The following is a 12914-nucleotide window of genomic DNA, read 5'->3' on the forward strand; positions in this document are numbered from 1 at the left end:
AATATATGCGGAATCTACGAAGGGCATATACAATGGCGAGAGTTTCTAATTCGAAACTGTGATAATGGGATTCGCATTCCGTCGTACGCCGGCTAAAGTAAAAAATCGGATGCATTAATTTGTTTAACTGCTGCTGTAAGAGTACTGCTCCGAATCCTTGTGCGCTGGCATCGCAGTGCAGTTCCGTGTTCGCTTTTGGATTATAAATCGCGAATACCGGCGCTTCGATTAATTTCTGTTTTAATTTATTGAACGCTTCTCGCTCGGCATCCTCGAATACAAACCGAGCATCTTTTATTAATAGATTATAAAACGGTTTTGATATGAGAGAAAACTGGTCAATGAATTTTCGGAAATAAGACGCTAAGCCGATAAAACTATGTACTGCCTTAACAGTTCGTGGTTCCGGAAAGTCGGCTACAGCTGCGATGCCACTTGCGGTCGGGCTTAAGCTTTTACCGGTTACACGATACTCTAAATAATCAATCTCAGTATTTAAAAAGGTACATTTTTCTAACCTTAATTCTAAGCGGTTGGCGAGTATTTTAAACACCGCAATCAGAGTCTCGAGATGGCTTGTTAAGGTTTCAGTGGCGACTAAGATGTCGTCCATATATACAATGACCTTACCGGATTTGATCAGATCAGCCAGGACATCATTAATAAAACGTTGAAACCGCTGGGGACCGATTTTTAGGCCGAACGGCATCCGCAGATATTCATATTGGCCTATCGGTGTCACAAACAACGTGAATTTGATCGAATCTGGGGCCATCGAAATGTGATAAAATCCGTTTTTCAGATCCATTGTCGAAAAATAATGTTTTCCGTGCAAGTTGCTTAAGAGATCCTCAATAAGCGGCATAGGATAGTTATCTCTAGCCATAATTTTATTTAGTGCGCGATAATCGACACACATGCGTACTTCTCCGTTCTTTTTCCGAACAAGAACAATCGGCGAAGCATATTCTGACGAACTCTCACGAATAATACCGTCTGCCAACAGCTGTTCCAGAATGTTCCTGACTTTTTCTTTATCCGCGAATGACAATCGTGTCTCGGTTTAAATTGAATTAGCTGATTATCTTTTAGAGTAATCCGAGCTTCCGATTGGATTTCCGGAACATCCGGCCGAACGGGTTTTTCGTAATAATCTCGAAATATTTTCTCGAAATTTTCCTTATCTGTGACAGTTAAATCCGAGTTGACTCTAAGAAAACTGGCAATCTCATGATCTTCAACATGAATATGAAGGATCTCTGAAGCAACTTTATCGTATTTCGGACTTCTAGTAAGTCGGTATCCGAATTGTCGGAGTGCGTCGCGACCTAATAAAACAGGCATAGACATAGAATCATTATCAACTATTCCAAACGTTATCGTTCGCGTTTGCGAATCCATGGTTATCTGCGCGTTTACTATACCTTTGATTAAAACTTTAGACCGATTCATGCCATAATATCGCTGCCATTCATGACTGGCTGGTTTCAACAATGTGTCATCTACATACCGATCTTTGATTATATTGATGGGACATCCCGAATCAATTTGCGACCTTACGGTAAGCCTTTCCTCATTGTCAAACTTAATGTCCACTATACGTTTAAAGTCATCATTAGGCTTAGCCTGCGCGTCGACAAGATAGATCTCATCATTTGGGTCATCTGTCGATTCCGGTGCTTCGTCTTCCTCCTGGGCTGACAATTTACTCATGGTTTCGTCGTCCTCAACAGTTCCAACCTGTCTGCTGGATACCACTTTGCTTTCTGTTGCTGCCTTTGCGCTACTTGATGTTGATTTCTTGGTTGGGCAATTGCGTGCTATATGTCCCGTATCTCCTTACATTCGTAGCATTTTAAGCTTTGTGCCAACTTAAATTTATCTATCGGTTCGTCGTTACTTTTGGATGTGTTCAAACTGATCGATGAGCTAACCGACGATTTTTGCGAGAAATTCTTTGCCTGATCTGCGTGTCGTTTCGGTGCTTCTAATGAAATTCGCTTGAAACTTTGCATTAGCTTGTCGATTGACGGAAAACATTACATCCTTGCTTGATTACGTAGTTGCTCCGATGGTATGCCTTCGATAACATAGTCAAGTACCTCTTCTTCTGAGATTGGAACCTTATTGCCCAATATAAACTTTTCATGACAATAATCAGCGAAGGATTCACTTCGACGCCATTGCCGATGTTCAAACTGTCTGCGCAACTCCAGACGTCCGAGAGGGTGGTCGAACATGGCCATCGCAGCGAGAATCTCGTCAGCATTCATTTCAAAATGTTCATTTTTCGAGTGTAACCATTTAAACGCTTTACTTTCAGCTTGAAACTTATCAATATTTTCGTAAGATTATCATCAAGTTCGTATGTTTCTCGTAACAGGCAAACTTGAGCTTTCCATCGTGGAAAATCTTCCAATCCGTGATAGTCGCTTAATAGTTCACTGACGCTCTTGATTCCGACCTATAATCGGGAGGATGCAGAGCCGCTGCTAGTTGTCGGTGACGCTCGCAACATATCATTTTCGCGTCTCAGCAGTTCTATTTCGCGTTGCATTATCTCTCTCTCACGTAACAGAAGTCTGTGTTCTCTCTCCGCAATGTCATTTCCTACATTATCGGCAGTGGTTCTATCGGTACCATTATCCCTTGCGTTGACATATGCGCTTTGCTGCTCATCCGTTTCTTCTCCGGTTTCAATTTCAATTGATGCTGCTTCCTTAACCCATTCACCTGGCGGATCGACTTGCTGCATTCGCAGTATTAAATCTGCCTTCCTGCCTCCTATAGGCAGTTGTCGCCGCTTGAGCGCCACTTTGATCTGTTTGACGCTCAGCTCTTGTGGATCCATCTCTAATAATCGATGGCGTTACTGTCGATGGCGTCACCCGGCCTGGCAATATGGTCATCCGTTCTCGACTCTTCTTTGGCTTGACAAGATGGCTGCCCGTTCTCGAATCTTCCTTGTAATGATGCGCGGCCGTACAATACCCCGATCGCCCCTTACACTCGGCCCGCGATCTCGATTCCTTAATACACTTTCATTATAGCACACAGCTAATAACGATCCGATCGTCTTCGCACACAGCTCGCGACGATCTCTTAGACACGCTTTTCGTTGTAACACACAGCTAATAATGATCCGACCGTCCTCGCACGCAGCTCGCGACCATCTCTTAAACCCGCGTGTAATCCCATTTCTGAATTGTGGTACGCACTTCGCAAAAATGAATACTCAAGATACGTTTCGTGAACTCTTTATTTTTCCGTACCGCTTCCGTCCTGTCCTTGCGGTAGACTGTCCAAGCGGGGGGCCTTACCGCCGCGCAGCGCGATATCTATCAATTCTCCGCGACGACGCGCCGGAGATGATAGGCGAGAATAAGCGATCTTGTATACGCGAATTACAAATAAATGAATATTAATAAGGATGCAACTACAATATACCTCATATTTTAGAAGATATTTGTTAAAAATGAAAAAATACGTTTTTTATAGGCGTTACAACAACCCCTAAACCTTGAGATAAGCCGATAAAAAAATACAGGTCTCTGAACTTTTTTGATGCTCTATAACATATCCAATGCTCATCAAAGTCGGTAAGGGTTAGCCCTGACCGTTTCCTTGTTAGTTACGTACCTGTAAATAAGTATTACATTTATCTATATTTTGTAGTTTTTTTCGTTCTTAACACAAAGTAATATATATTCAATATATAATTTAATTCAATTTAATACATAGTAGAAAAATAATTTGATTTTTAACTTAGCTATTTCCAATTTCGTCTTAATAAAGATATCATTGGATTAAAATATCGTTCACATTGTTCTTATTTTCTAATAAGTCTGTAAGAATATACAGCTAGCAAAATGACACAAACTTTGCGCGAAGTTTGCAAACTCAAGCAAACTTGCAACAAAATTACGACAAGGTGCGTCTGCATTAAGCTTAGCTTTTGCTGGCAAGGCTTGTTGTAAATAGTATGACGCATATTTTATGCAAATAGCAGGGTAAAATTTGCTAGTAAAGCATAACAACAAATTTGCAGTAAGAACAAGGCAAACCTTGCTGTACACAATATGACAGCAAATTTGTGGCAAGAATAGAGCAAACCTTGCTGTACATTGCATGATAGCAATTTGTAGCAAAAACAAGGCAAACCTTGCCATGCACAATTTGATAGAAAATTTGTGGCTAGAACAAAACAAATTTTGTCGAAATTAAGATCAACAAAAATGAAATATTGGATTGATTAATCCAATATCATATGTGAATGGTGCAATCGTACTTGGTTCTATGTTCTCGTCGAGCCTCTTTTATTAATCCAGTAGGTAAATCTTTTTCACGAGAAATGCGCCCTCTCGAGATAGATAGTAAAGTCACCCAGAAATAAAGTTTAAAACCCGATAATGCAACCCTGTTATTTGCATAAAATGTGCGTCACACTATTTGCGACAAGCCTTGCCAGCAAAAATTAAGCTCTTTACGGACACACCTTGTCGCAATTTTGCTGCAAAAGTGTGCTCGGCGAGTTTCACTTTGTTCTTGCTACTAATTTGCCGTTATTCTGTGCTTAGTAAAATTTTTTCTGTTTCTGCCATAAATTTATTGTCATGTCGTGTAGCAAGGTTTGCTCTGTTATTTGCGTAAATTTTACATTTTATCGTGCCAGAGCAAACCTTGTGATTTCGTAATATTTATATACAAATTTTTCTTTGTTATTTACAGCACCGTGTGATGAAAACTTTTGTCGTAAATTTGCTCGAAACTTTTAAAAGACAAAGTAAAAGACAATTACTTGTCATAAAATTGTTATTAAAATTGAAACAATCCTTGCTATAAAGCTTTCACGATATGTGATTTTAGCAGCCTTGAATAGCTGGGTTATTATTCTTCTCATCCTAAGGGCTATAAAATTAATACAATCACTAATATAGTTTTTATAGATCAAGCTATTTTATTCTCTGATGAACAATTCCATAGATCGAAATTGTTAAAAAACTGTTGTTCAACAACTGTTATCCAACCGCATTTGTCAACATATATTAGGAGATGGCTCAATTTATTAAAGAAACGTAAAAAAACAATTACTAGTGATAACATGCTGTTTAACAAAAAATCAGACAATGGGAGAGCAATCGTATTACCTTATGTAAAACGCGAGTGAGGATATAAAACGTATACTTGATAAATTTGAAGATGTACGTTACACTGTACCAAAAAAGCTGGACAGTTTAATAAAAAATGGTAAAGATAGGATAGACAATCCTTTGGCAACAGAACTTGTCTACAAAATTAACTGTATAGATTGCGACTTGGTTTACATAAGACAGACAAAACGACACATGAAAACGAGAATTAAAGAACACCAACGCACTATAAAAAGTTTGTTAGCGTATCACAATGTGGTTACCGATCACCGCTTATCTTTACATCACGAGTTGGATTGGTCAAAACGCAATATTTTACATAAAGAGAAACAAAAAAAAGGAAGAGAGAGATCGTGGAAATGTTCTTCATTAAAAAATTCAAGAACAACATCAATTAGCAAAAGGATAGATACTGATAATCTCAACGTTATATATGATAGAATTATAAACATTGTTTAAAGACTTTTGACTAGTTATTTTTCTATTATAACAGAATTATTTAATGTTGTTAAACGTGAGTTTCAACGATCTCTCTTTTTCTGACAAAGGTTGCGGAGTACACACGTACTTTCTAACACATCCCCCGAAACAATACTTAAAGTTTCTTTAGCGCAAATCGATAATGGACAGACGTTAATTTAGTTGTAATTTAAACAAGTAGTAATTTAAACAAGTATGTTTTCCTCTATTTTATTTTTATTTATCTCAATGATTTTATTGTGTGATTGAAAATATGAAGAAATTGTCCGGTATTTACACGTTTCGTAATAAATTTTAGATACACTTGATAAGGACTAGAAATCGACTGGCCGAAACGTTGTGATATTCGTTAATTTATTAATAAACAATTGCCAGATTTGTCGCTACTAAAGAGTTTTATTATTATTATAGATTGGACACATTATGGTATATACTTTTAAAAAATACCTAAAAGATCTTTCACGTTTGTTTCTTCGCCAGTTGCGTTACCGGTTAGTATAATGCCGTCAGCTAAAAAAAATTCTGCAGCTTTTACAGTTTCCAACAAACTCACGTCAGAAGTGATCATATGCGAGCTGTAAAAATATTAAAGAAAAATAATAAAACATAACACATTTAGTAGAATACAAAATGTATTTAGTAGCTATACAAATATATTTAGTAGCTATTTTTGGACATGAAATTGCGACAAAGAAGAATATGGTCACATAATATGTACTAACAAAGAAATACAAGTGTTCAGTCTTCCTTCGACTTTAATAAGCTTTGAATATGTTAAAATATAACAAAGATAAGAGACATATATTTTTGCATGTGTGTTCTCGCACATTAGGGGATAAAATATCTTTTTAAAAAAATTATTTTTTGAAGCGAATATTATCGAATCTATGAGAGATAGATAAAAATGTTTGAAATAAAATGTTTAAAATTGAATTAAAAATACCTTTTAATAATGTTAAAAAGTTTTTCATTTTTTTAGTTTTTAATTATTGCCAGCACTTAAGGGGGCATAGCAGTTTAGCGCTACCAAAAAAAGGCATTCTTTATGAATTTTTTTCACAGCCAAGAGACTAACTATAAAAATGAGACTTTTTGCATAATAAAGTACACCTTTTGTAATTCTCGTACAAATTTTATTGTACTAGTTTAGTTAAAAAATTCCCCCCTTTCACCGTCGTGTAGTTACCCGTGCGCGCCACGCATGATTCTGCGTTAACCATAATATCTCCTTGCCCGTTCATCCGAAACACAAAAACCAAACGGGATCATAAAGAAGAATAAATTCCCTTGTCCTTGTCGTATCCGATTTTTAAAATTCAAATTTTAAACAAAATGGCGGACCTTTAAAATTAAAATGCCGATTTTTGGCCAAAAATTTTATTTTTGTTTGTTAAAAAAAAATAGAAAAAATTTGAATTTTACAAATCAGATACGACAAAGACAAACGAATTTTATAAGTTTTTAGTTAAAAAAAAAAGGTAGATCGGTTGATCCGTTTTCAAGTTATCATGGTTACCGACTTTAAAAACATGGTTTTGAGAAAAACGCGTTTAAAATTTTTGAACGATGTTACTCTATTGTAAAACTGAATTCATTAAACTTATTATCGTCAATTCCTGGGCCATACAGGGAACCCTCCTGTTCAAGATCTGTTTCTATTTGTTCATTTTTAGAGAGACGGCGACTTATACGAGCTTTCCGCGTCGCGTGCTGTGCCCGGATGTCAAAAAGGGCAAGCGCACGACTGTGCACTGCCCGATAAAATATATTGTGTAACTTTTTTACTTATTGGAATTAAAAAAAAACAGTTTTAGGACAACATTCTTGAAGGTTTAAACTGTCGAAAAAATGCAATAAAAAAAATATCAATTTTTTGAACCCGACAAACTGCTATGCCCCCTTAAGGGAATGCTGGAGTCGTCTGTTTTACCCATTAAACGCTAATTATTTTCGGAGACAAATTTCGGATACAATTTCATGTGAAAAACGAAAAAAATTAGAAAATACTTTTGTCGTCTCGTGACTTTAATTGGCAGCACTAAGTTTTAAAGACTCTATACGTACAAAATAACTGTTATGCACCCTTGTTATTAGAGGAAAAAATAATAATGTGCTTTCAAAAATGTGCTAGAAGTTTTGGTATAAGAGAATAATGTATCTGAAAATTTTATGTATGTGTGAGTGCGGTTTCGAAAAAAGTCGATAAGCAGAATAATATACAAATTTTTTTTGTTCTCGATATAAAATTTAATTCACAAAATGATATTAATATGTGTACTTTAATTCTGGAAAAGAATTTCCAAATCTATAAAAGAAATATATACAAATTCTCATTAAAGATGTGCATGAATTACTCTACATTATTGACCCCGATCAAATTTGAGAGGCAGTCCAGCATCCTCTTAAGGGGATCCTAAAGTCATCTGTTTTACCGACATTCTGTTCAACTTTTTAGTTTCGAATTGAATTTACAGAATTGAAAATCCTTTTACACGTTTAAAGTACGTACACAAATAAACCCAAGGACAATTATATCAAGACCAAAAATGTAAAAAATATTTTTAAAGTTTATTTGTTCATAAAAATATTTGCTTTAAAATACAAGTTATGTAGCTCATACGTACAAAGGAATGGTACACTGCAGTTCGGAATAAATTGAGGAATAAGACTATATTCGTCAAATTACGATTACAAGCCGTAAAAAAAGTTGTTTATAAATTCAAATTTTGTTTATTTAAGCGCTTTCACTACAGATTTCTCAGTGAAAGCGTTTAAATGAACAAAATTTGATCTTATAAACAATTTTTTTTACAGCTTGTAAACGTAATTTGACAAATATAGTCTTATTCCTTCTGTTCCAAACTGCAGTGTACCATTCCTTTGTATGTATAAGCTACATAATTTGTATTTTGAAGCAAATATTTTTATGAACAAAGATAAATTAATTATTCTACATTATCGATCAAGATTTGATGGGCTGTTTATCGTCTTAAGGGGTTACACCTACCTAGACGACCGAAAAACAGGGAGCGTCCCAGATGCGCATAGTAATAAACGGACACAGCAGGCTGAGTGAAACGGACACAGACCAAACGGACACAGTAATAAACGGACACAGTAACAAACGGACACAGTGCGAAACAGACACAGTAACAAACGGACACAGTAATAAACGGACACAGTAATAAATGGACACAGTAACAAACGGACACAGTAATAAACAGACACAGTAATAAACGGACACAGTAACAAACGGACACAGGCCAAATGCGCACACTGCACATGCGCACGGACCAAATGCAGTCCATGTACATTGCAAGCAGAGTAAAGTCCACATAGGTTAGCGACTTGGGCGGGGTGGGTGCGGGATGGGGGCTGAAGGCCCCCCTTGCACCCCCTCCCCGTGTGTGTGTGTGTGTGTGTGTGTGTGTGTGTGTGTGTGTGTGTGTGTGTGTGTGTGTGTATGTGTGCAAAACATTCACTGCATCGCATGGGTTTGCGACTTTCCGTGTGTGCATTTGGTCCGTGCACATGTGCAGTGTGCGCATTTGGTCTGTGTCCGTTTGTTACTGTGTCCGTTTATTACTGTGTCCGTTTGTTATTGTGTCCGTTTATTACTGTGTCCGTTTATTACTGTGTCTGTTTATTACTGTGTCCGTTTGTTATTGTGTCCGTTTGTTACTGTGTCCGTTTTACTCAGCCTGCTGCATCCGTTTATTACTGTGCGCATCTGGGACTCACTCGAAAAACAGGCCTAACTTTGACATTTTATTTCTGCTAAACGGGTAGTGAGAATTAAATAATATTTTATGTAATTATTGACTTATGTGTTGACAATATAAAAAAAATTTTTTATTAAAAAATAATGACGGAAAGAAAAAATATGGCCGCCAGCATACATTAAGGTTTGGAAAAACGCATTTTGCAGTGACCACTCTTTCGCCTAAACGATCCATCCAAAACAAAAAACAAAATGGTGTTTTTAAGCTAACAGTAGTGGTTTGTTGGTGACGATCGCCGATTTTGTCGTTTGTTACAAATGGCGATGAGTTGAAATTGAAATAGAAATAACGAAAAATTTTCGTCTTAAAAAATTTTTTTGATTTTTAATGAAGATCGATTAAAAAAAATAGGTCGTCACCGACAAAAGAATATTTCTGAGAGTATTGTGTAAAAATTTGAAAACAATCCATTGATTGGTTTTTGAGATCTCGTGGTAACCGTCTTTAAAAACCGCGTTTCGAGAAAAACGCGTTTAAAGTTTAAAGTTTAGTTCTATTATTGTTAACAGCCGAATTTTGCACTTTATCTTTAGTCGGAAATTCCGGTGCCATATGAGATTTCTTCCACATCAATAAAAAAACAAGCACACACAGAAGAATGCTGTGTTTGTGCGAGCTGTAACCTTCGGGCATCTGGCTGCGTCAGGTAGTAGAATTCGAGCACTCGAACGCTCGATCCCGTTTTATTCAACTCTCTGTAATTCCGGCGTTTTTGCAGATATCGACATGAACTTTTCAAGATATGTTCTCGAAACTTGAAGTTCAAGAAGATGTAAAAAAATCGATTTTTTTTACCCGCTAGATAGGTGTAACCTCTTAACCCTTTGCAGCATGGTGGTCGATATATCGACCACCTATCTTGAAGTCATTTTTTTAACTTTTCGGACACCAAATACTGCATTTTATTATTTTTTCTTGTAATTTTACTTTAGTAAGAGTTTTAGTAGTATTTGGTAGGGTGTAAATTTCCTTTATTATTAGTTTATTTTGTTATATAAATAAATAAAGTGAAAAAAGTGTGTTTTTTTACAATAAACCCAGGTAGCAAGGTGACGTTAATACGACGTCAATAATTCGTCATTTAAGGTCGCAGACGTCATGTTACCAAATTAAAACGTAATAGTAACGTCATTTTTTGACCTATTAATTACGTCAGTCATTTATCCATCCTACAACGTATTTCCGACGTCATATTCTTGACTAATTAATAACGTCAGTTAATTGATCATTTTACGACGTATTAATAAGATTTTATTAGTGACTAATTATTGACGTTAACTATAATTCTTTGTAATAATTGACGATTTGACCTCAAATGACAAATTATTGAGGTCTAGTGGACGACACCTTGCTACCTATAACTATCATTATTTAAAGATTGGTTAATAAACAACATTATTAAAATTAATATAATATTTTATATAATTAATACTATCAATATTTTAAAATCATCCCAGGCAGCACATAATATTTATCATAAATATTTATTAATATTTATTAATATTTATTTTTTCAAAATATTTATTTTTTCAAAATATTATATAAATATTTTACACATATTTTATATATACGAAAAAAAAATCTTTATTCAACATATTGAAATATAAATTAAATATTTTATATAATATTTATGATAAATAAAAGATAAAGATTTGTATAAGTAATATTTTGTAAATATTTATAAATATTTCATAAATATTTTTATAATATTTATGATAAATCTTTATGATTTGTCAAATCTAAGACCACAAAAATATTTATAAAATATTTGGATAAATATTTATAAAATATTTAAATAAATATTATAAATATTTTATAAATATTGCGTTTTGTCTGAGGTATAATTTAGCTTTATCAAAAGAACAGAGCAAAAACATATTTCTATAAGTTATTCCACATGTTATTTTGCATATGTAAAAATCAGGAAAAAAACTGTAAATTTATATTTATTTATAAAAATATTAGTTAACTACAAGTTTCATGTTTCTCGCATCTATTGAACTGATCTATAACAAATATGTATTCATGATCATCAAGTGTTCATGGATCATCACAAAGGGCTAAGTAGCGTACGATCTTCGAAGTCAAGCAACGTCGACGGCGGTTCAGAGTTGGATGGGTGACCGCGGAAGTTAGGCAATTCCAAACGTGACTATGGTGTGGTGGGTCGTGATGCTTGTTGAGAAACAACGTAGATTTTTTTTTTACATTATAATTATGTTATTTCGATATTTTCATAATGCATGTACTGCATATATAGGACATGTACCCGAAATATTTTCTAAAACGTCAAAATAACGGCTTTTACTACCTGGGATAGTCATAAAAATGACGTTAAAAATGTCGTCTTTATTAAATGTAACCTAAAAACCTATATTTTTTCATAAAAATAACAATAAAATACCGTCAAATGTACGATACTAGCTTCTTGAAAATGACGTCAATAATATGAAAATAATGACGTATTTTTGACGTCAATATATGACGTCGTTAAGATGAGACAAATGTACGTCAGTTTTACGACATTTAGACGTCATTTTATCTCGACATTATGACGTCTGGTTTGTCATAAAATGACCAAAAAATGCCGTCAATTAGACGTCACCTTGCTACCTGGGAATGTGTGTCAGAAAGAAGGAAGAATCATGAAGCTGTGAAAATCAGTATACAGAGGTTTTTTGGGTCACTGGTTACGAATTCACTATCAGATTTTGACGATTTTTTTTTCAAAATGACGGATCCAATATGCGATTTACAATTTTGATTACTTTTATAGGTTTTTTATGAAAATTGATATATTGAATTTTCTCGGGTCGGAATGTTGAAAAATTTTGGACATTCTTTTTTTTTCAAGATTAGATGTACAGAACTAGCTTTTCTAAGTTGATTATGTGTAGGTCAGATTTTTGAAATTTTAAAATGGAAAATTTCAAATAATGGGTAATAAAATTTTTTTTTCAAATTTTATATTTTTTCATCTTTTCGACAATGGTACATAGAACGTAAACTGTATACTAATTTCCATAAAAAACCGATAAAAAATACTCAAAATCGTAACTTACCATATTGGATCCGCCATTTTGAAAAAGAATCGTTGAGATCTGATAGCAGATTTGTAATCAGGGACCTTAAAAATCTTTCTATACCAATTTTCATAAAAATCCGATTAATATAAAAATGTGTGCCGCAAAGAGTTAAAGGAATACTAAAGCAAAGGGCTGTCACACACAAAATGACAAAAGCATAGCATAAGACCGTTGAACCAATCAGTTCCCAGCATAAAGTTGCCATATTGATATACATGAGATGCTTATTGGCCTTTTAGCGTGAAAGGATTGGAGTGTACGTGTGGGAGAGTTACCGGACGAAATTACGAGATGGACGATTTGCGAGTATATTAATCTTTATTCGAATCCGCTAGTACACCAGACGCGACGTGTAGGTCTTAATCATTCGGTATCTCGTAGACGACTCTCCTGTGAGCCCGTTTGTCCGTTTTCTC

The 12914-nt window shown here is 34.9% G+C and overlaps 1 protein-coding gene across 5 annotated transcripts in view; it reads right to left on the reverse strand.

Annotated features, from left to right (window-relative positions):
• LOC105834430 (uncharacterized protein F13E9.13, mitochondrial) overlaps window positions 1-12914 on the reverse strand; it is a 91015-nt gene that overhangs the window by 18396 nt on the left and 59705 nt on the right. For all 5 annotated transcript variants that reach the window (XR_004962858.1, XM_012676906.3, XM_012676904.3 and 2 more), the window contains one exon: window positions 6078-6205. Coding sequence is in view for 4 of the 5 variants with exons in the window: in XM_012676906.3 (XP_012532360.1) it covers window positions 6078-6205 (128 nt within the window). In the remaining variant the exon portion in view is untranslated. The remainder of the gene's footprint in view (window positions 1-6077; window positions 6206-12914) is intronic.

Source organism: Monomorium pharaonis, chromosome 4 (genome assembly GCF_013373865.1).
Source record: "Monomorium pharaonis isolate MP-MQ-018 chromosome 4, ASM1337386v2, whole genome shotgun sequence".
Lineage (NCBI taxonomy): Eukaryota > Metazoa > Arthropoda > Insecta > Hymenoptera > Formicidae > Monomorium > Monomorium pharaonis.